Source organism: Scatophagus argus, chromosome 14 (assembly GCF_020382885.2).
Source record: "Scatophagus argus isolate fScaArg1 chromosome 14, fScaArg1.pri, whole genome shotgun sequence".
Classification (NCBI taxonomy): Eukaryota; Metazoa; Chordata; class Actinopteri; family Scatophagidae; genus Scatophagus; species Scatophagus argus.
Window position 1 is genome coordinate 17467384 of NC_058506.1, and position 24131 is coordinate 17491514.

A 24131-nucleotide genomic window follows, 5' to 3' on the forward strand; every position below is an offset into this window, starting at 1 on the left:
ATGAATTAATTTCATTTTTCAAGTTCTGGGGGAAAATTTTATGTTTTAAAGTTGCTGGTTTATTGTCATATTTCAACATATACTTCCCCTGTATTGTGTAAGTCTCCACTGATGTCTATCTTGGTGTCTGTTTCACCATTTTAGCTATACAAAAAGCATGCAAAGCCATGCAGTGTGGAAGTAACTGTCTGTATCTGCTTCGTTATAAATGCTCTTGTGGGTACTGTGGCTTTCATGCAGTCCATGAAAAGTTAACTCAATTACAACAGTGGCATTAAAAAGTTTCTTCAAAACAGTAGATGTAAAACAGAAGAAAACAAACAGAGATTAGACATTCGCAAACAATCAGCCATTAGCATCTGATTAGTGACTATTCCTTATATAGAAGGAGCCATATGTTAGATCCCGACTTGCATGTTTAGGAAGGAGGGGATGGAGCTGAGAGATTTGTGTGTTTGGTAACAGTAGCTGAAAAATAAATGCAATCTGTTGATAGATACTTTAAAAGACAGAATTTATTTTATGTTTAAGAAAGAACAAATGTAAGAAAAGACAACTTTATGTCTTAAAAAACTTTTCCTCTCTTTTTCACTGTGATCACTTATGGGTTTCACAGATGTTTTCAGTACAGTTGAACAACCACTGGCTCCTCAGTGCCAACAAAGTCCCATGCAGGTTATTTGTTAGATCACGACGTAAACTTGAAGAAATTAAAAAGCTGACACAAGCAAGTTATGCAAGCAATCTGCAAAATCACCTCACCTCATCAAATCTCACCCCGTGTGTGTGTGTGTTTGCATGTGAAAGTGTGGTGACACAGTGTGGGGCAAAAAAAATCTTTTTGCTGCTATTTCCAGTCACTATCAGACCTCTTTTTTTTAAAAGCCAAGGCATGATTTGTTGATGAAGTGAAGCAGTCCTGAGCGACGATAGAGCTGTTCCAACCACAGCTCGCTTGTTCTTTCCTCTGAGAACACAGGGAGAAGACAGCAGGCATGTGAAGGGGTTTTGTTCCAAACAGAGACATAGATGGTTAGCAATTTTTTTTAAATGGGGAGGGGGGGTGGTGTCTCCTCTTACACAGTGACGGATAGCACGAAATGAACAAAAGATGGCACTTTAGAAGATGGTCCATGGAACAGATTTGTTGAAACTCAGCAGTTGAGTGCTTGGTTGCCAAAGAAAAGAACAATTTTATAGTTTGGATCTTCAGTATTTTATTTGTTTGCTTTAAATTTGGCCAAACCTGCTTTTAATTTAGATGAGCATGGGTTCTTAAAATCATACACTGGTATTTCTTCCTAAGAAAACCATTGGTGCTTAGCTTCTATTTTTACTATCAAACAACTTTTTTATGTGTTATTGACTATAATTGTGATATTTTTGATGTAGTTGTCGAACTTTGGTTAAAAATAAATTACTTCATTTTAGATCTCGCAGTGGACTCAGTCACAAATAGAGTGTTTGCGTTTTCGTCCAGTGATGTGTTTTCAAAGCTCTTTTCCTCCACTGTTTATGTTTGTTGATTTCACCCCCAAAAGCCCTCTGCAGATCTGTGATATCAGCTCATAAATGTTTGATAAGGAGCTAACGAAGAGGTAAAGGGACTGCATTCTGCCAAATCAAATGAGACAGACACATTCAAATCAGCAAACACTCAGCAAAGTAGAACTGGCACAAGCCTCATTATCTGGCAAAAGAAATGAAGTTTTTTCTCTCGCTCTTTTTTTAATTTGGGCTTATTTTGCTGAGCAAGTACCCTCCATTTTTAGTTTTCACACAGATACATGAAACCTGAAACTAATGACTGTGTTGTAGGACTGCGAGTGGTTGCACAGGAGAAGGTGTAGGTTGAATGCCTTGCTCAAGGACATCTGCTGAAGGAAACTTTTTTCTGCCTGGTCCTTTTTTGGCTCTTTGAAGATGTAACATTTATTCTCGGTGTTGCAGCTGCTACTCATGTTTCCACTGGCGTGTGTCATTTCTTAAGTGTGTCTTTGAAATTCCAGAATGATTCAAAGGTTATTCAACCACCTACAAACATCAAACTCGCCTTCACACGAGCTACATGCCTGCATAGCTCAGATAATACAAGAAAAGTGGGACAAAATATCAGGTGATAGACTTAAATGCATGTGATTCATCTGGTTTAAAACTGATTCTCCCTCACAGAACCTAAACATCATCTTCTTTAACCTTTTAATGTTTTTTTTTTTCCATGTAGACCGGTGGTTATCTAGGCCCACCTAACATTTATGAACAATTAAACATAAATCAGTCCAAATTTTTAATCTCACTTAAAAATCCTTTATTACTGAATACTTGTTGTTGGAGTAGATGAGCTTACCGTTTCATAGCAGAAACTCAGACGCAAAATAGAACTGCTGAAAAGATTTGTTGAGGTTCCACATTGCTGGCTGGTTGCTGCCGAGAAGGACATGGTTTTGATTGTAGGAAAACTACCAATAAAAAGCACACAAGTGGTTCCAGTTAAAAGCTGTTCGCTTGGATGTGGCTTAACCCCAATGAAAGGACATGATTTAATTACTCTGCAGCTTTAATGTGCCTGATGTTTCTTTAGAAAGCACAGTATATAATCTTTTTTTTTGAACCAACTGTGATTCATCTCTGAAAAAAAAGAAAAAAAACATGTTAAAGAAGGTTTGTTTCCCCGACCAATGATCGAGCAACGGAAAAGGACTTATTGAAATGACCTCCTCATATTAAATGAGTGTTCACGTTGTGTGTTTTGCTCTGAGAAGTATCGTTCATTTTCTTTGTGTTTGTTTTTCTTCATAAATGTTTGGATTCAGGCAAGAGCACAAGATCTTATCCTGTTTCTCCTCATCTTCATCACTGTGAAGGTCCCAGCCTTTTTGACTTGTGGCTCCTGAGACTGAAGTCTAGCAGGGAGCCCACTGGTCACAAGTTGCACATACCAGTTGTGACCGGTTATTTGAACATTTTTTAAAAGTAAGAGCAGATAATATTTTCCAGTAATTCACAAAAAAATGATGAAAGAACAGATCAAATTTATCCTGCAACCGCTTGTCTGGTCTTCTGGTCTCTCAGAATTTTTCTTAAATTCTTTTCCAGTTGAGATTTTATACTTGCTATGCATTTTGTGAATTGTATGTTACAATAATTATTTTTAACTCTAATGTGTGTTTGCTTTCAGACATAATTTGTGCCTTTAACTTTAAGCATTCATGCACAGTCAAGTCAAGTAAATTTCCCTGAGCTTTAGATAAAAAAAAACATAAACATCTTTACATCAAGCTAACTTCCTTTATCAGAACAAACGCAGTAGTCGTCTTGTTCAGATATAGCACTCGTATCTGTGTCTGTGTGTGAAAAGTTCACCTTCTGGGGTCACTGAAGCCATGCACGTGTCCCCATTTGGCCTTTGCTGCCAACAGATGATGTCTGATTCAAGACAGTCATTATAGATTGAGATGAGAAAGGATGTTCAGGGTGTGAGTCAAAAAACTCTGGACTGATAAGGTAGAGTGATGTGAACTTAAAATATGACTCTGATCTGACAAGAATAATGAAACCGCTCATAGCAAGAAAGAGTGTGTGTGTGTGTTAGGGAGAGAGAGATATTAAGAGAGAGACTGCGTTTATAGGTCGGGGTTCCTCAAAGAATTTTAAGAGAGAGTGCACTGGCAAGGAGAGCGTGTTCATTTCTGGATTTGTGTTTTGTGTCTCTGATTGTGAAAGGATGAGACGCGCCCACTGTGGCCTACAGCCTTAAATGAACCTGTGAACTCATGCGATGAACGTGCGTAACCATCAGCACAGATATTCATAGGAAACTGTGTTAAGATCAGAGCGCTGCGAGCTCACGAAGCATCATGGCCCGCACAGGAGAGGTGCTGTCTCTCTGGAAAAACAGCTGTCTATATTTAATCAAGACGAATAAACAAGGAGTTTAAACAACTCATTTATAATTTAGATTTGCATACATTAAAAATGCTCATTTTAATCTTTTTATTAATATGCATCGATGACATTGTATAAATATGCAGTTTTATGCAAATACCAGGCCCATTTTCTGTTTGTATTTAATTCTGTTTCCCAGCTGTGGATCATCATTTTCATTCAAGGCAACCGACTCAGATTAAGTCGCGTATTAAGTCACAGCATGGGAGTGTATAAATATTTCTCAATTAAAAACTCTGAAGACCAGCTATGATACTGTATCAGCATTAAAAATGCATTGGCACTGGGAGGAAAATACGGGAAGGCAAGTTACAAGTTTGATAAGAAATCAGAACTTCAAGTCTACATCTTTGAACTGTGTTTTTTTTTCTTCTTCCCCTCCTCCAATCAAGTAGTTGCAATATCTAACGTTTTTTGCTGTTCTGGAGACTGTTACAAAATCTGGGGGATGTACGGACCAGCCAAAAACATGCAGTGTATCTGTTATTGATGAGACATGCCGTGCCTTCTGATGTTTTCTCACAGAATGTCCTACATTTCGCTGCTTCTTGTCTGAGCTGCCGCTTTTCTGTCCATGCAAATGAGGAGTTTTGTTCCAAAACATGAAAAAAACCATTAACTGCACACTGTGACAACAGTCGCTACAAAAGGATGCTGGGATGGGAGTAAAACTCACATTGCATCATTATCTAAGATATTAATGAACTTGATGATGATTACACCCTTCAAAAACAGTACCATTTGATACCAGTTGTCTCTTTAGCACTTTGAACAATAAAAAATATGGGTGCATTTTTCTTAATAGAGCTGTACGGTAGTTATGAGTCACTAAGTGAGACTAATGAGAAAAGATCAACCTTTAAACGCAGCACTCATGACAAGCATAACGTGAGCCAATCACGAGAAAGAGAGGGCAGGGTTTCACATACAAGTGGCAGATTACCACTCTCCATCACAAGAGCTGACACCAACCCTCACAACACACACAAAGTGAAAGTCAGGTTTGTGTGTGTGTGTGTGCGCATGCTTGCTGTCAGCAGCTGAAAACATTTCATGAAACTACAGAAGCAAATGAACTTTGCATAGATTTGAAGCTTATTGTCTCACAAGTTTCATTACCACACAAGTACTGTGCACTATTTTTCACATTCTTAATTTTAATGTTTATGTCTATAAATATATTTACTATATGTGTCCTGATAATATTCCACAGATAAAAGTATGACTGCAAAATAGAAGATTCAAATTAAGGATGTAAATTTTAATTTTCTTATGTAATATTTATTTGTATAGAAGTGTTTTTTCAAATTGATCTAAATTATTTCTCTCCTATGCTTAAGGCTCAAAAATGGAAAAAATACTATGGCTATGTAACATTACTTTCATGTCTTTCTTTCAGCTAGAAATATATTTCAATTGGCACTAATTTGACACTAGCATTAGCTATACTGATAGTAGCTGTTAGCCTGCTAGCTAGCAAGTGAAAAACATATTAATTTTTCTCTTTGGAACTTGTGGGGAAAAAACAGGATTATTTTTCTCTGTGTTTGCTCTTTTAATACTCATTTCAGCCACAGGAGTGCCAAAATTTTTCCAAAGCACTTATTCCATTGTGTAGGCTACAGCTATAGTTAAATGCACAAAACTATCTCATTCCCTGAGTAACTGTGGCTAAGTCCCACTGATAGAAGTTTTTCGTCTTTACTGGTATAGCGTCCCACTCATTAGAGATTAAGTGTCCCTGTCAATGTTACAGTAAACTAACAATATGTTTTTCACTCGCTAGCTAGCTTTTTCAGTTGCTAGCTAGCAGGCTAACAGCTAACATTTGTATAGCTAACTCTAACATCTGATTAGTGCTGATTAAAGTACATTTCTCGCCAGAAGAAAAAAATATAACTTTTTTCAACCACTCATCAACACAAGAGAAAACAATTTAAATCTGATCTAGGAAATAGATTACCATATTTTTTTCTCACTTGCTTCTCAGGCTGTAGAACAGTGTGAGCTAATCCTGGTGAATTATGCTTTCATATGACCACCACGAAAGGTCAGAGCCTGCAGGGAAATCACCTTAGAAAGAAAAAAATCAAAGAACAACATGGCCAGGAATTGGTTCAACATTAGAGAAGAAAACCCTCAAAAGTTAATTTTTGTCTTCTCAAAGTAGATAATTGTCATCTGGAGATCATTTGATTTTAAAATCAGCTGGTTACAAAAACAAAAATACAGATTCAGGGCATACTTTGCTTTAGGATCATTGAACTGGGCATTGAACTCCAAAGTAGTCAGGTAATTATCACTTCGGTATTGTAAATAAGAAATAAAATCAACAGTAAAACAAAATGAAATAAATAACCGTACATATATAATTAAAAATCAGAGGTGGAGGAAGTACTCAGTTCCATGACGTAAGAAAAGGAGCAATATCACACTGTAAAAATACTACATTTAAAAACACGTAATCTAAAATATAGAATTATCACAATGTATTAACATTATCAAATGTACTCTTTTTACATAAAACTTTTAGTAAATACAGCTTTTAAATAAATGTCATGGAGACTTGAAACATAATCAAGCAAAGTACGAGAACCTAAACTAACAATAATTTTCCTGAAACCAAAATCAAAATAATCATCAATCCTGTCCACAATATTGAACAAAACTATCTGCAATAACATTTTTCCGGCAGCCATTGTGTACACGTCTGCACTGGTGCCTTCACGGAATACTTCTTCCACTCCAGTGAAGTTTTGGTGGCAAAATGCAGCAGTCCGTCTGCAGTCAGGGGACCGTGGATGGTGTGAACACGCCCCTGGAAGTCATGAATAATGGCTGTTCAGCTGAGCTCGGGGAGGTGATGTCTCTTTAAGAGGTTCAGCCCTCCGCCGAAACAATCGTACAACCCCCCAACAAGTCATCGGGCCTGTCAATCATCCGGTCGGCGCCCTTTGATGTCGGGACTACTCGCCTTGTCTTGGGCTCAAATGAGCTGTTTGCTCTTGTAGGGAAACATTACTCCTCTACCAACCAACCGGCCACATCTCAACTTTTTTCCTTGCATGTGGTGGGGGTTTCTGCACTTTGGAGGAGCCCCAGACTGAGGAGATTTAACAGAAAAGAAGTCCTTTGATTCTCTTCTTTATTTTTACTTTTCTGTTGTTATCATTCTTTAAAAGTGTCTAATACATCGCAGGGTGGGGGGAAGTAGACATGCCTCAGCTCAGCAGCGGCGGCGGGGACGACTTGGGAGCGAATGATGAGATGATAGCGTTCAAAGACGAAGGGGACCAAGAGGAGAAAATCCAAGAAAACGCGTTCACGGAGAGAGACCTGGCCGACCTTAAGTCCTCCCTGGTGAACGAGTCGGAAATAAATCAAAGTCCGAGCGCAGCGGTAGGTGGCACGGAGTGTGTGTGAGTGTGTATGGGCTAACATACAGATAAAGAGTGAGTGTGTGTGTCAGAAAGCTTGTTTTATTTTACACGCTGCTGACAAGCGTTGAATGAGAGCGAAAAGGCACAGTGAGATGCCTTCAGGGTCACAGTAGTGAAATTCCCAGGCTACCAGTGGTTTACTACTGGACAGGGATGCCATATCATCAGATGTGCAAGACTTAAGTTTGATACGGTTTCTTTATACTCGACCTCACTCTCCGTACAACACTGGGATGGTTGCCTTTTGCCCGCACTGATTGACTTTTTCCCTAACTTTTTGTTCGGAGTATCTTAACCCCGTGTTTGTTGTTGCCCCCCCCCAGGCGATCAGACGGGCACAGCAGGGCGAGCAGAGGGGCTTCGCTGAGAAACACCGGGAGCATCTGGACGGTGGTAAGAAGAAACAGTTACACACTCGCTCTCATCCGGTCTGGACTGGCCACAACTGTCTCATATATAGCTGAGAAGAGATAAACCACCTGTGCCAAACTCGGGAGTGGGCTATTTTGGTACGCGTGTTGCAACATTAAAACCAACGTCAGAGAATTGTCTTCAGGTGTACGCTGAAAAAGCTGTCCTATCACGTCTTCAGCCCTGCAGTTATATCTCTCATCACATCTACCACTTGTGAAGATTTCCTCTCTTTCTGTTTCTAATTAGCACACCTCAGAGAGATTCAAGTAGAACTAAGCTGCTTTAAATGTCACTTTTAACAAATTATTTAGTACAACATGGACTCTGGAAGTCTCCTGGCCTTAAATATATTCATTAGGACGAAATATTTTCACTCTTAGGCAGTCGAAATCAGCTTGTGTGAAACATTTTAAACATACAGCCTGTAGATTACCAGTGTGATCTGCTCTGTGTTCATGTGTCCAAATACCTTTTAGTGAGAGTAAACCCCTGACAGTGTTTGTAGTGTAACTTCTGACAGAGTTTGCCAAAAGGGGTTAACTCTGGTCCTTGGAAGGAGGCATTTTAACTTTTTCCTTTTTATTTTCCTTTTAGAGTTGCCACCCAAAAGAACAAAGCTATTTCACTTTCCCTCCCCAGAAGAAGGCACATTTAGAGAATGTATACATGGCAGTTTTAATTACAGGCATCCCTGTAGGCTGTGCTCAGTTGTGTAAATCATTTCAATCATTTCTAAAAGGGGAAAAAAAAGACGTTCACAATTTGTGTTCTTTTGAGCTCAAATGTGGATTTGCACTTTCGATTGACTTTATTTGGAAAAGGTGAAACCCCACAGAACAAAATCTTATCGGCTCTGAGTGATCGCGTGATTACTTCATGTACTGTCACCCTGGTTTCAGCGCCTCCAGAAAAAGTCAACAAACAACAGGAGTTTTGGGTGAAAGAGTAAAAAAGTTTATAGTGTTTGCTTCTATGTTTCACACAGGCCAGGTATAACCCAGTTATAGCTGACCCACAGAGAGGCCTCTGATGCTCAGTATGGTTGGTGGTGAGAGATAAATTAGCACATAGGCTACAGGAGTTCACGCCTCTCAGGCTAGGTGACGGTTGTTACGCTTTTGTCTCTAGTATTGTAGTCTGTTCTCATACAAGGATATAACATGTAGTAACTAGAACACTTGTAAATAGTTGACCTACTTTGTATGCACGTTTATTCTGGAGGTTTTTCTTCTTTCTTGTTCTGAGGCAAACAGCCAACTCTAACAGCAGCTTTGTGACAGTAAGTATCGGATAATATTTAAATTTTAATCCTTAGAGTGTGTACAATGTTCCATTCACAGCTTCTGCTATTTTTATATGAATTATAATATCATTTGAAATGACACCCGTCCTCTCAGAGACCAAACCAAAAGAGTTAGTTAGTTAGTTAGTTTTTTTTTTATATGACATTTTCTACCAACAAATAGTCCCATTCAGTCATTTTTTTGGAGTTATTCAGTTTGTAACTCTTTATTTTTCATGTCTGATCTCAGTGTCGAAGCACCAAGATGGCATGTACAAGACGCCGACGTACCCGAGTTATCCGTTCCTGATGTTGCCTGATCCCTACCTCCCCAACAGCTCGGTTTCTCCATCTGTAAGTGCTCCTTTGTTTCAGTTCTCCTGCTGGCCACAGTGCACTGGTCACTGTTTGTCTCCTCATGGTGTGTTGTGTGAGCTGCTTATTTACCCCTGTTGACATCCTACTTTGGACTCCAGTGCAAGTTTGTGCACATCAGCTACTATTTGTATTCTTTGATATCCAGTCCAAACACTGAACACGTGGTGACGTGCTTCAGGAGGACTTTTATGTGATGAATGTGACTGAATAATATTCAGTGTCGATGCTTAAAGACAGAAACATACACTCCCGGGACGGAAATGTTTCGAGCCTGGTGGCTCTTGGCTAGTGTTTTTTATTTTTGCCTTTTTAGTTTTGTATTTCTGCTTTTTTTCCCGTTACTTGTACTTCATTTGTTGCGCATGTGGTCTTGCAAATTAGTCAACTTCTACTCACATCAGTGGTGTTTTCACCTGTTGAATGTGACCAGCATACTACTCACCTATAGAATTTAAAACATTTTCAGTTTTCAAAGAAACAGCATTTTTTATCTTTCTGTACAGATTTTTTTCATAGCTCCTATGTGGATAAATCAAACATTTGTGCAGCCGCGCTCCTTTACATACAGTTACGTGGGATCGAGATCCACTGTAATGACGAATGCCTCTGTCTGTCGATTAAGCACACAAAGCACCTGCCTCACCTTTTTTAGTTATAAGCTGTCAAGTATAGTACTTGATCATGCCTCTAGTTTAGTACAGTGAAGGTGTGTTTATGTTCAGAAGAGGCAAAACAGGCACTGTCAGTATGAGATCACAGCCACAGCACTGCAAATCAGTCACAAACTTTTCTGATTTTGCTTTGAGCTGTGCCGTTTTTCCCCCTCCCTAACTGCCTTATGAAATAAAGCGGTATTTAAAAGCACCGTAGCCTCGGTGGGAAAACCAGAGAAAGAGCTTGTTTTTGTTTACGCCTTTGCTGAAGTTGGAATATGATTGATGTCGTCACCGTGACGTTTTCCATCCGTTTGTACCGTGCGTGAATGACAAGAGGTTTGTTGTTGCCTTAGTAGCTGTTCTGAGTGTTAAACCGCTAAAACAAACAGCAGAAAGACTCATGGAAGGGTTTCAAGTCTGCAGTATCACTCAGCCAGCCAGACAGCCCTAAAAAATTAATCATAAAATCCCTTCAAGTCACCCATAAGAGCCAATATCCATGGATAGGCTGACTAATTGCACCAAACATGAGTGGTTGCGCCTAATTCATTTTTCACGTGCTGTGTAATCCTGTTGCCTGAATTAACCCCCCCTGCTCTAGCAGACAAGACGTTGCTGAACAGCAGAGATGCCTGTTTTATGAGATCACATGTACTGTAGGCTGATCTAATGTGAGGCACAACAAATTAGCAATCTGCTGTATCACAGAATCTACTTTATGGCCAGAAAATTGGATTTGCTAATGACACCCTCAAGCCTCTGAGAGTGTTTTAACACACTGTCCTCTTCAAAGTCTGGGTCAGGACCCAGCACTTGGTCATGCGAGGTTTTAAATGAGTCATTCAAGGGTCAAAAAAAGAGATTACTGTGACTATGGGCTATTAAAACAATTCCTCGAATTCCCAGCATTTTTATTTTCTTTTTTGGAGGGGGTGTTCCAGTCTACAGGAGAAAACTGTTCAGTGTCGTGGCAAAATGTTATCAATAGAGCTTCAGAATCAATTTATGAAACCTGTTTACACCTGTAAGCTGCTTATATACTTGAATTATATTTTATTTGTATTGGCTTTTGACTTAAAGCCACCGGAGATGAACTTTTAGAATAAATTGATCGCCTGAAAAAAAGGTTAAGTAGTCATCGTTTTACAGTGTTTTCACTTTTTTTTTTTGATTTTGGAAAGAAATGTCCAACAAAATCAGCTCCACTGGCTTTTATGCATTAAAAGTGCTCATTAGAGTCTCAGCATCTCCCAGGAAATGACATTTTCCTTAAGTCTGTTGTTCTCCACCGTGATTGAAAATGTAAGTGAATGAACGACTCGTGCAAGAGAACGTACTCATATTTCCTTCAACATCTTTATACTTCAACATCATTGCATAACACAGCACATCCGGCATCGAGTTAGACAAACACGGTGAGCAAGTGTCATGGCATGTGTGGCCCATCAATGTGTCTCCGGTTCTTTCACCTTCTTCTTGCAGTCTTCTCCCGGCCCTGGAGTGCCGACCGCAGAGCGTCTCAGAGATTGTTTTTGTTGAGGGTGGGATGGTGGGGGTGGGGGTGGCAAGATAAAGAGCACTTTCTTTCCCCGTGTGTCTTTGAGACTCCACACAATGCTCACTTGTTGCTGCTTCCCTTGTAATTAGCCCGCTGGTTTTGAGGTGGTAGCGGCGTATCAGACCCCGTCTACCTGCCACTTGAAAGGGCTGAGAATAGTGGGGCTGATGATTATGGATGGAAGAGATGGATCGGAAACTATAGGTCTGGAAGTCTGACGGGAAAAAACATGGCTGGTGTTTGGTGTTTTCCCAGTGTAATGATGTTAATATGGGACAAGGCAACACATGTTACATGTTCGCAACAGTGTGTGCGTCTATGTGTACGTGTCTGACTGCTCTTCTTCTGGCTTTGCATTATGACTTTGAAAGTTTCCCTCTTTACTGCCAGTTTCACCCAGTGTTGGTATTTCTAAGAAGTGAAGTAGCTTGTCTTTTTTTTGAGTAATCATTCACTTTATAAAATGTCAGACAAAAGCAATGATTTCCCAGAGCCCAAGCTGGCGCCTGCAGATTTATTATTTAAACGATGAGCAGCGCAAAACACAGTGGTATTAAAAATTAAAGTAATAAGCTTGCATTCAAGGAGATAAAAGCAGATTTATTAGAATTGTTGATGTTTTTTTTTTCCTGTCAAGCTCATTGGTTTGTTTCAGCACTAATGATGACTTTTTTTGGTCCATGTCAGTTTAGTGATGATAAATGCCAAATCATCCATCCATCCCTGATAGGTGATTTTCTCCTTTTCTTCATGCTGATATTTCATCAATAAAATCTAATTAATGTGTTTTGCTATCTGTCCCGAAGGTTGATGCATTAAAGCCAATTAAATATTGATCCACTTGTCCAGTCTTGGTGATATCTTTGGAGCTACTTCAGCCGAGCAATCATCCATCCATCCAATGCAGAGAGATTTCATTTATTATTAACTTACACAAAATATTAACAGGATTTGATGAAGTTTAATATCTCCTGGTTTTTGACTGTTGGCTTGACAAAACAAGACATTTGAAGACATGTCCTCGGTATCTGAGATTTTGTGAGGGACAGTTAGCTGGCTTTTCACAGGCCAGCCGATTACTTAAGACAATAATCTGAATCGGTCCTGGAAATATTCTTTAGCTGTAGCCCCAGTTCTGTTGCTGTTATACATGCAACATTGTGAATTATGCTTGCAGTCAGTTTGTTGCAAGGCAGTGATGGTAATCTTCCATAAGTCAGTGGGAGACTGAATGCTGTCAGCATTTACCATTTTAATAACAACAAGGGTAATTTCTCAAACCTCCGTGTGTTCCTGTAAACTGCTCTAAACAGTTGAACTCATTGTGAGAGCATCAGCTGAATGACTGTAAGTCAGATATTAATTGTAATATTTGTCTGTCTGTATCTGTACCTCCCCTCCTCTGGGTGCGCCATGTGGGTTTATCTCTCATTGTACAAGATTTTTGAATAATTCCATGTTTCTTTCAGTTTTTTTCTATATTTGGTTATTCACTCCTTTTGGCTATATATGTGCAAATATCCCAGAGCGAAGGTTTGAATCAGAACCAGTCCAGTGATGGGCTTTTGAACAAATCCCAGAGCTGCTGTTGTTCTGTTTAGATTATGTTTATTTTCCGTGTTTACCCAAACCAGATTGCTTGAAATGGGCAAACAAGACAGGCAAAGCACACCCCTTTTTATTCTGGTGTTAATGTTAACATCTCAAGCTTCTAATCTCTGTTGTGAAGTGAAGACTGAACACTGGAGAGGCCGCTGCAAAGTGTTTCCCCTCCTTATCCCATTCAGTGATTATGGTCTTATTACAGCATTTCATGGGATATTTCACTGTTGTTATATTAATGTAGATATCAGCTGTCCCCTCAGTGGAAGTAGCCAAAGAGGGAGATTTGTGCTCAGAGATATTACTAAACTCCCTCAGCTTGTTGTCTTTGGATAAAGCTTTATCCGGAGTGAAGACCGTGCATGTTCTGTGTGTGTGTGCGTGTGCTTGCTGTTTAAGTTCATTACACTGAGTAATTTGTATGTATCTACGGTTTTGGCATGTTTTCTGTGTGTGCGTGTGTGTCTTCATCTGCATGTTTTCTCCTCAAGTTTGTTGCCGTAGGCTTGTGTTTGTATCCAGGGTTCATGGTGTGTTTTATGTGGTAATGTCTGCTGTATGGTGTGTGTGTGTGTAGCCGGAGTTCGTGGATGCAGCCATCTGTGTGTTAGACCTTCGCTGGGTGTGTGCATAATGCTGTGGATTATCAGCAGACCGTGTTTTTGAAGGGATCATGAGTCTTTGTCGTCAGGAGGAGTCAAACCCCAGCGGAGGGGAGGTTGTTAATAAAACTGAGTATCTCCCTCTCTTCAACATCCAATCATCTTTTTCTCCACTCCCTTGGCTGTTTACTTTATCACCTCTCATCATTTTCCTGTCATTTTCCTTGTCAACTTTACTTTCATCATTTTCCTACTGTATGAGATAACTTCAACTGTAACAATCATAAAACAAAGAGACTGAGTTCCCTGTTAATTTTGCGTTGCAGGGTGGCATTTTGAACAGTCTTTACCGACTCGGTGATTGCTGCTGTTTGGCTGAGCAAATATATATTTTGCTGTGTTGATCCAAGGCATCACGGTGTTTGTAGCTGCTGCTGTTTGAGGCTTGATTATGGTTTGTGAAGGCGTTTTCATAGAAAGTGGACAGAGAATGAGTAAATAGAAGAAGGGAAAAGCAGCTGGAAAATGAGAGATGAAAGACAAAGTTTAATAGCACTGCATCATACAACATTTTGGCTATTAAGTGTTTCTATGCATTTCTGTGTTGTGGTCTGTTTGCATTAGTACCAGTGTACCAATAATCTTGTGACCATTCCTTTCAAAGGACACAGTAAGTTAATAGTTGGAAGTTAACTCAAACTGCACTTCCTGCAGCTGCTTCACAATAAAAGCCTATCAGTGTTTTGCTGGTGGATGGATTTTAACAAACCACATTCATCTTACCTTAATAAAAGCAGTAGAAGAAGTCACATTTTCTGATAGTTGAGATCAGTGGATGGCTCATCCACTGAAAAAAACAATTCCTGTACATTTTCTGAGGTGGCCAGTGACTCACAAGAAGCGATTGGTGGGTAGCTGGTTTTTTTTATGACTGTGAGGTTTGATTTAATAACCTTTACTGAACATCTCAGTTCTTTCCATTGTTTTGTTTGAAGGAAGCACAAGTCTTTGGATTGACATTTTCATTTAGAACAGCTTCAACACATTTCAGGCAAAAGAAATTTTTGCCTCTGACAGCCTGAAAAAGACAACAAAATGTCTTAATATGACAAGGAGTGATGAAGGAGCAGCCGATTGTTCATACGTAGTTGATTGTTTCTTTGCCACCGTGTCCGCTCTGTTTGGAGGTCCTTGTTTGAAAGCTGGGAAGACATTAAACCTTTCGTCTGATATTCGGCGGTATGCATTTTTTATTCACTGTCAGAGAGGCTGTGAAACTCCTTCTGATGTGGAAACTGTGGTCACACAAAGACGTCAACAAGCTCAGAAGACAACACGCCGCTCTGAAACTTTCCCGCTCACTGTCCCTGGACAATGACTGTAAAGGACTTACTGTATTAGTTAATTTGGGCAAAGCAGTAAAATGTTTGTTTGTTTTTAATGCTGTTTTGACAGTATATAAATTTAGTCACTGGAATTTACAAGCTGGCGTTTGACAGCTCAGTGTACAATGTCACTGTCTTGTTTGGGGGAATTTCCTCTTCATTTGACATTTCGTTTCACAGACTAAAATTGAAAATTGACAGGAAGACTGCTAAGAGATAGTTTACATGTTTGGGAAGGGTAGGGGTAAAAGTTTGTCACTTCTAAGATGTTAAAGGCTCAGCTGCAGGGTGTTTTGAGTTTTTTTTTTTTTTTAATTATCTCAGCTTTCAAAATGCCCCGTCATGGCATTTTCTGAATCAGAATTTCCAAATCATGTGAGGAAATAGCAGTTTATTTACCCACTTAAACTGACAGCTTGTTTGCTTTTTCTTTTATTATAATTTTGAGGGAAATGTTAACTTTCATGCTTTCAGCCCATAAAGTTTTTCATATGCTTCCTCCTCTTCCTCGTATCCATTCAGAAATCAGCTGCTGCTGCTAACAAGCGCCCCTCCCCGTAACCTTTTCCTCCTCGTGTCTCCCAAATAATACCAAGTCGATCCTCCAAGATCAAGGGAATGGCATGTGTGTGTGGGAGTCTCTAGGATCTTGCCACTTCCTTGTTTCCCATTGTATTGCGGTGTTGACAGGGGGGTTGTTCAGCCATCCCCTGGTCCCTTGGTAAACAATGGCAACAGCACAGGCTGAGGCCTCCCTAATCCCCCCCTTCATGCAAACCCAGGGGCTGGGATGAGCAGTGCAGGGGCCTCCCTGCCTCTGACTGGCTATGATAAGGACCCAGCCACTCAGATTTAAGAGGCCTAAAAGAAAAGCAGCTTTCACTAGAAGGCAGCGAAAGCCAGGGTCGGAAGGAAATCTTGGATCTACAAATGTCTTTAAAAGGGCTGTTTGTTTTAAATAAGATTACATCAAGCCTTCCAAAGTTTGACATAAAATCTAGGTTTTTTTCCGTCCATGTGGCCCAGTAAGAAGAGTTTTTAAAAAGCCACTAATGGTAGAATTTGTGAAGTGCAAGAGCGCTATGGGATAGAGGACCTGACAGAGGCTTAACTTGCTATTGTTGTGATGTATGTAAGTGCAAGATTATGGTTGTGTTAAGTGAGAGATTACTGAGTGAAATGAGGCTGATATTAGGACAGCAAATCTCCATTATTGCTCTCCACCAAACATGCAAAAATCTCTTTTCTTTGTGTTGTGAACATGAGGGTGCAGGAGAAGTTTCCTCATTCACATCACATATGTTTTATATTGTTGTCTCATAGGCTTTTTGTCTGTTGGCTTATGCAGCGTAAAAAGAAATCAGTTTTGTACAATGTTGATGGTGTAACATTTTGCAGGGTTTGCTTTATGTTCAGCAGTGGTAGTTAATTTGAGAGGAATAAAATGTGTTTCTCCTTTGAAGGACTGCAGGGTCAGTGGTTTGCTGCCCTGATCAGAACAGGACTTGATTACTTGATTGTTTGTTTGATCTGTTTAATAAAATGTCTAATGTGACATCTTCAGATGTCTCTTTCTGACCAGCAGTTCAAATCCAAAGATTAACTTGATTCTCTAGAAACCAAGAAAAACTGCAAATATTCACATTTGAAAAGCTGTAAGTAGTAAGTTTTTCTTTTTTTATTTTTATTTCTTTTTTTTTTGTTGCCTCTGATGCCTGTTTTTAACCAACATAATGAAAAGCCAATGAAAAGACTTTAAATTATATCTCGGTCTGCAGGGAGGAACATCACAGAAATACATTTAAATCACAAATTTTTTTAAATAACTAAATAATAAGCATCTGTGTGTGGACTGATTGCCATGTTGAGCAGTCTCAGGTAGACTGAGGCCCACGCTGCTTTGAAGACAGGAAATATGAGCAAGAGATCAAAATAGATGTGGATGAAGACAGATAAATAGATTGTAAAAAGAGAGTTTGAAGAGGGAGGGCTAGAGAGGTAAGGAGAGCATTATAGGGTCGGGGGGGCGATTAAAATACAAATGACCATAAGAGCGTCCTCGTCGCCCTTTCGGCTTTGAAGTAGCGGCCTGTGAAGGCACCTGAAGAGAAACTGTTCAGGGGACTATTTCGAGAGGCGGAAATGTTTAAAAGAATATCAGAAGAAGAGGAAAAAAAACCCTTCAGACGCCCCGGAGGTGTTTATACCTGCAATTATTCATCTACTTATTTCTTTCCGGCGCAGAGGGATGCTGGGTCCGGGGGGTGTCTGTAGAGCAGTAAAATACAGGTGTGGGTGAATTAAGGTGTGGATTTGTTTGATATTAGTAACTCTGTTTTTCTTTACACACATGTATAAACATGTATTTATATATATTCAGATGTGTTAATCCAGTTGAATTCTAATGTGTTGACTCTTTGTTTACACAAACCCGAAGAAAGTGTTGCAGTTGGTGTGGAAAAAGACGTTGAGGCAGTTGGTAACCTTCTATGTTGTTGTTGTTGTTAGTGCGAGTGTCTCTCTAAATTAAGACCACATTTCCCATAATTCCTCCCACACTTCCTGTAACCAAGAGGATGCTAGAGGTCAGACATGTTGCAGGATGTTTCTTTTTTCCATCTTGCCTTTCACTTTTCATCAGCCATTAAAATGAACACAGCCTGGACTCTTAGCAGCCATATTCCATTTTCATGTCATAAAGTAATCTCTCATCATGCTGTAAAGCAACATGCCAGATTCGCTCCAGCCTGCTATTATGGAACAAACAGTTCAGACAAAATTCAAATAATGATTTTTTTTTTGATAACTGATTAATCATTTAAGTCATTTATGAAGTAGCAGCTTCACATATTTTCTGGTTCTGGTTCAGCAGTGTGGGGATTTGCTGCTTTACGGCACAACGGGAAATTATTGGAAAAGAAACATCCTCCGCTGTATGAGTTAAATAGAGACATAGCGGTTTATTGAAACTTTCACAAGAGAAGAGACAGACGGAGGAAGCCAGAGGGCAAGTTTCAAGAAGCGACTCTTTGTTTAGGCTCCAGTGTTTGTCTGTGAGGTCTCCATCGAGAAGTGTGTGTGTGTGTGTGTGTGTGTGTGTGTGTGTGTGTGTGTGAGTTGCGGGATGTTGCACCCAGGTGAGTCATTGGCCTGTAGAGTGAAACCATGTAGTTTCTACTGTGTCGCTGTTTACAGAGTGGGATGTCCAGGCCTCCCAGCTTGGTTTTCTCAGCTTGTAGTTAATCAATGACAGCATTACTCTCTCACACACCAGCAGTTATGAAAATTGTCACATAAATCTACTCATTAATTGTTGATCATTTCACAACCTGAAAACAGTTGCATCACCCTTTCTGTTCTTTAAGATTAATGCTGGTTCTGCATTACTGATAGCAGAGTTCACGCTGATAACCCATCTTTGTCTATGATGTCGGGTTTACACAACTACACAACTTTGTCTATGATGTCGGACTACACAACAGACAGGAGAAATACAGCGAAATGTAATCACTGCACCAAATTATTTGAAAATGCCTAGTCAAGTATGATAAAGCATTTGCTGAAACATGGTGATGAAAGTCAACGTTTTTACGTCCTCATTTAAAGTTTAAAGCAGCCAGGCATTTAACTTTGACATGACACTGGTAGTAGTTTCCGTTAAATAAAAATTAGCAGAACCTTTTGATCCTAGTCTCGTATTTTCCAGTTAAATTTATTGCGAGCTATCGGAACACCATGCAGAGTTTACGTCTTTCCAACTTTAACTTTAGCTCTGAAAATACCGTCTTTTTCCTAATAAATGATTTCTTGCTCTTCTGTCATTCAACACGACAAGAATCCGAATAAAACTCTCTAATACTTAATTAAGACCCAACCCGCAGCAGTAAGTCATTAATAGGAGCCATTCAGCATGCGGCTACTTTGTGTAGCTGGCCATCTAAAGAAGGTTCATTGAGCACACAGACCCACATCACAAAACTTGTAGGTTAGTGAGCCACAGAGCCTGCAAACACGCTGAATCCCCCCCCTCCTCTCGTGTCACTGGTCGGCGAGGAGTTTCAAAGTACACAGTCGGACGAAAAAAAGGCTGCAGCCATCCGCCTGTCAGCCCGCCTGTATACACACAGAGCTGGTTGCATGGGGTCTGAGGTGGGGATGCGAGTGTTCACTGTGAGTAAATCCATGCAGCACTCATTTTACTGCTTTTCCCCCCATGACGCACGTCAAATAAAGCACAAAGTTTAGTTCTATTAAATCCAGTTCTTAAGCTGTACTCCTGTGGTTAGAAACCTGCACAATCTGGAGTTTTCTTCTCTGAAACACTGATGTCGATGGGAAAACCAGTTCCTGACAGACTTACAGTTGTTTTTGATAGTGATATCGTGGTGATTATACCCTGTGGGTTTCTGTTAGAGTGAGAGTGTGTGTGTGTGTTTTTTTTTTTTTAAAGAAATCACATGACCTATGGGAATTAAAGTCTTCTTTCATTTCCTCTTCATTACTGTCAATAATCTGTGCGTTGAACAGTTTCATAAAGCAGTCACCACCTTTGTAGATTAGTTCACACTCCACATATAGCAACAAACACACATAATCACCCTGTACTTTCCAAAAAAAGGAAACCAAATCATGTATGCAGATATTTTTTTTTCTCAGGTACATAAATGCAACCTGGAATCCTTGTGCTCTATCTGACGTGAAAAATATATTCAACAAAATAAAAGATTAAAAAAAAAAAACATTTCTTAATGCTAAACACGCACTTCAGCTTGTACTGGACGTATTCATCTAAAGCTAAAACCAAACCAAGACATATGGGATATATGTTATTTGGTTACCTTCACTCATCTTGACATCAACATTTTGTAAGTCTGCAGTTTCAGCCACACATGTTGTGTTCTCCTGTGTGCTGGCGCTTCTGCTGTTTGCAAACACAGTCAGTGTGACAACCGTATGCAGTCGTACATGACACTTTGCCATGTGCCCTTCCTCTTTCATCTGTCCCTGTGAGGAAACTGACAACCTGTTTACTCTGACTGACAGGTGGAGGGGTGTGTGTGGGTGTAACTAACTTCTGGTTGTGTGTGTGTAGTAGATGTGACATAGGATGATACTGGCGTCACTCTTAATTTTCTTACCTCCCAAAGTCTCTTCTTTCGGATGGTTTAGGGGGACTGTGGCTGCTGGTCTACTGATTTAATTGTGAGTGTTTTAGTGCGCTCAAGTTCCATTTAAATGCAACTGCAGAAACTCAACAGTTCAAATCAGTTCTTGGTATTTTTCTTTAATAATCACTATATGATTAATTGATTAGCAATTTAATTGCCAAGTAATTTTCCGTCTAATCTCAATTTTACAAATATTTCTAAAATTGTTTCTAAAAAAGTTCACTTGTTGTGGTGAAAGTCAACAGTTCAGTGGTACTGAGTTTCTTAACCTTTGGGTCTTGGTATGCTATTAGAGTACAAAGGCACCCAAAACCACATTATAATCCCATTTACTGGCAACCAGCCTAAATTTAATCCCATCAACATTTTTGAATTCCATATAATTCAAACGAGAGTCCAGAAGTCAAACGTCTTTAACACCTTAGTGTTACAGTAATTAAAGGACTAGTTTGATTCTGTAAGATTGATATCAATCTCATCTGTCCTTTTAAATGTACTGGTACAGTCAGCAGCTCAGTACAAAGGTAGCAAAACCCACGTACCAGCACCTCCAAAGTTCTCAAATTAATATGTGGGACTAGTTTTTGTGTTGTTCCTTAATCATCACCAGAAAGAGAATAAGCACAAGCCCCAAAGCACGTGCCCCAAACTACTGCGCTATTGCTTCAATCCCTGCAAACACACTGAAACTAAGCCAGCAAAGGAAAGATACTTTAAAGTGCTGATGTTTCACATGTGGCAGATCTCAGTGGTACATATTTCAGCTCTTATCCAGATTGTGATGCATGGTGTGCTTATGGATCTTCACCCGTCTCATCTGACAGGCTTGTTAGTTAATGAGTAGCGAGGCAGCAAACAGAGGTGATCACTAACTCAAAAAAGAGATAAAAGATAGATAATTATTTGATATAGTCATTTTTATCAATATGTACCTTTCAGTATGAGTAAACATCCACATTTGGTGTGTTAATAATTGATAAAGTTGTGCGTTGACATTTCCCCCACCACTCATCTCACACTGCAAACCTCAGCCAACTTTTTTCACCATTTTAGTGTGCAGGTTATTAAAATAGAGTTCATGAAAATAGTAGGCTGAATGAAACTCAAACCCTGACCCTCCACCTTCCTCCACCCCTCTCCACAAACCGGCGTAGCACACACACACGGCAGTGATCGCACTCGCACACGCATGCGCACATGTGGAGCACTCATCGTCAAAGAGTAAAAAGCAGCCGTCGTATAAATATGTCCACACATGACCTTTAAACGTACGAGCGGAAGTCCATCACACACACATTTACTAAACAAAGAAAGACACTAATACACTGTACATACCCTCACATACACTCATAGTAGTATTAACACTGTATTGTGCGTCTTCACTTTCGTCTTCCTTTTCGTGCACACTGTCACACTAACATGCTAACAGGTAAAAGCACACTGTGTATAGTTTAAAGACCCCATCAGGCAGGTTTCCATGCTGTAGCTAACTGATTGATTAGGTTTAACTGTCTAACTTGTCTTGTATTTAATGTTATTTCTTGTACACCACACATGTACAATTTACGCATGAAATTAATATTTTCCTTTTATATTCTTTCCTTTAAGAACTGTAGCAAGTGAGGCCGAGAATGAGATGTTCTGTCATTCAGGAGTCCGATGTGTGCAGAAACTCCACATGTGAATGTGCCTCAGTGAATGGTTTGATGAGTATGAAAGTGATGACCCATATGTCATGGTCTGCACTCCAGATCCCAAACCCACTAAACACCAAGGGTGGATTTTGGAGCGATATGTGAGATAAAACTCACAAAAAACAGGCCAAATCTTTTGGAAGGATTGTGTTCATCCTCTAAGTTTAAGTATCAGAGACTTAAATCTATGGCAGGGATCGTCACGTTACTTTTTGCTAAATTGTGAAGCATTTTGTAGATAAAATAAGCCAATTGAACCCTGTGGTTCACTCGTCAGGGGAACTAATTGCTCTCCGTTACTCAGCACAGTTCCAAAGCCTTCACATCCTTCCATCATTAATATAAGTACTTGTTCCAGCTTCGGACATGTCCCTAAATTTTGATTTCTCTGTTTAGCTTTGCCTTTGCAGTGGAGGCCAGTGTCTTCCTCCTGCTTTGTGCTGTGAAGCAGATTTCCCACAAGGTTTGCAGATGCCAAGCGTGTAACTGGCTGTGTTGTTTGTCTGAGGGAGTTACGTTTGGTGATGTTAAAACGACCATGTTGTGCCATCAAAGGACAACACAGACGGAGGAAAATGAGTCCCAGGTGAATGTGTCGCAGCTTAACGCCAGAGGTGTGTGTGTGTGTCATGATTTCTCCAGTCTGTGTATGCTCATATGTTTTGGCATTGTGTCCATGTGTTAATGTCATTTTTAAGCCAGAAAAGGGAGAGGGAGGAATTCCCTCTTCAACAGGTTTCCTCAAAAGGAGCTCGGGCATGCGTCAAATTGATTTCCTACCTTTGTCTTGCCCTGTTTTGTAGTAGGGAAAGACACCCATCCCCACATTTTGTGGCCATGGGAACCTTTTCTGTGGGTCTACCGAGAGCACACACTCAGGCTTTCAAGCGATGCGGCGCTCACGCACAAACACAGACGGGCACGCAACGGGCACATATGTTTTCCCGTCGGCCTTCATTCTGCGTCGGAGAGGGAGGACAAAGACAAAATGTTGATCGTGCGTCTCGACGTTCGCATCGGGATTTCAGACTTGATGGGAACGAGAGGCGAGGAAGAAGAGGCGGCCTTGGGGAAGCGAGGAGGGGTGATGTTGTCTCGAAAAAGAAAGCGAGGGGTTGACGGAGGAGAAGAAAAGGGAAGCAAAAGGAATGGAATGCTCAAAGGAAGACAGAACAATAAAAACAAGATGCTTTAATACTGTCCCTGACAGCCAGCACTTGATATGCTTAGTTACAGAGCTCATAAAGAATTTGTAATCAGCACTGTGAGTGTGTGTAGGTGTGTGAGAAGTTACTGATAAATCGACTTGGGTGAGCATTTTTCAGGGCCAAACAAATCTAGAGCAACTGAGATGTGCACTGCATCGCGGTTGGTGTGTGTGTGTGTGGGCGTGGGTGTGCGTGACAGTGTAGGTGTTGCACATAGTACAGGGCATGTATATGGGAAACACTTTGTGCACACCAAGGACAGATGAAAGGGAAGTGGTGGGTGGGCAGGAAGTAAAGAACAAAAGAAACATACCATCTGATTTATCAGACGGGTACAGATTATGTTGTTCAGATGGAGGAAAAAAATGATGGAGAAAAAGGAGAAAAGTGGAGGTAAGTGAAGGCAGAGAGATCAATACAGTGAGTGTGAGAGAGAGAGAGAGAGAGAGAACAATGAAGGAAGAGAAAATAACTGCAGTAGCGGAAGGGAGTTAGCAGTAAACAATGAGAAGCGGTTGCCGCGTTGTGCACCTGGTAAAACAAAACCACAGCCCCAGTTGAAACAGACTCTGGCACCTTAAGAACACCTTTAACCGTTTCATCACCGCGCTCAAGGGATACGAACACAAATCCAAGGCTAATTCGGATCTTGAAAGCCAGTTTTTACTTTCAGCAATAGGAAGTGGATTTGTTAGAAGTGGGCAGCACGTTTACCACAGCCAAAATGATCAAGACTAAATCATTTTCACTGCGTTTATCTTTGATAGCCTCGATGGGCCTTTGATAGGATGCAGCTCTT

The 24131-nt window shown here is 40.1% G+C and overlaps 1 protein-coding gene across 10 annotated transcripts in view; it reads left to right on the top strand.

Moving 5' to 3' along the window:
• Positions 1–6718: 6718 nt before the first annotated feature.
• Positions 6719–24131, top strand: part of tcf7 (transcription factor 7) — a 66880-nt gene continuing 49467 nt past the window's right edge. For 2 of the 10 annotated variants that reach the window (XM_046411191.1, XM_046411190.1), the window contains exons 1-3: positions 6775–7344; positions 7709–7778; positions 9332–9435. In XM_046411191.1, the coding sequence (XP_046267147.1) occupies positions 7162–7344; positions 7709–7778; positions 9332–9435 (357 nt within the window). In that variant the 5' untranslated portion in view covers positions 6775–7161. Of the gene's footprint in view, positions 7345–7708; positions 7779–7818; positions 9079–9331; positions 9436–24131 lie in introns of those variants that run through there. The other 8 variants (XM_046411182.1, XM_046411183.1, XM_046411188.1 and 5 more) reach the window with 8 other exon arrangements.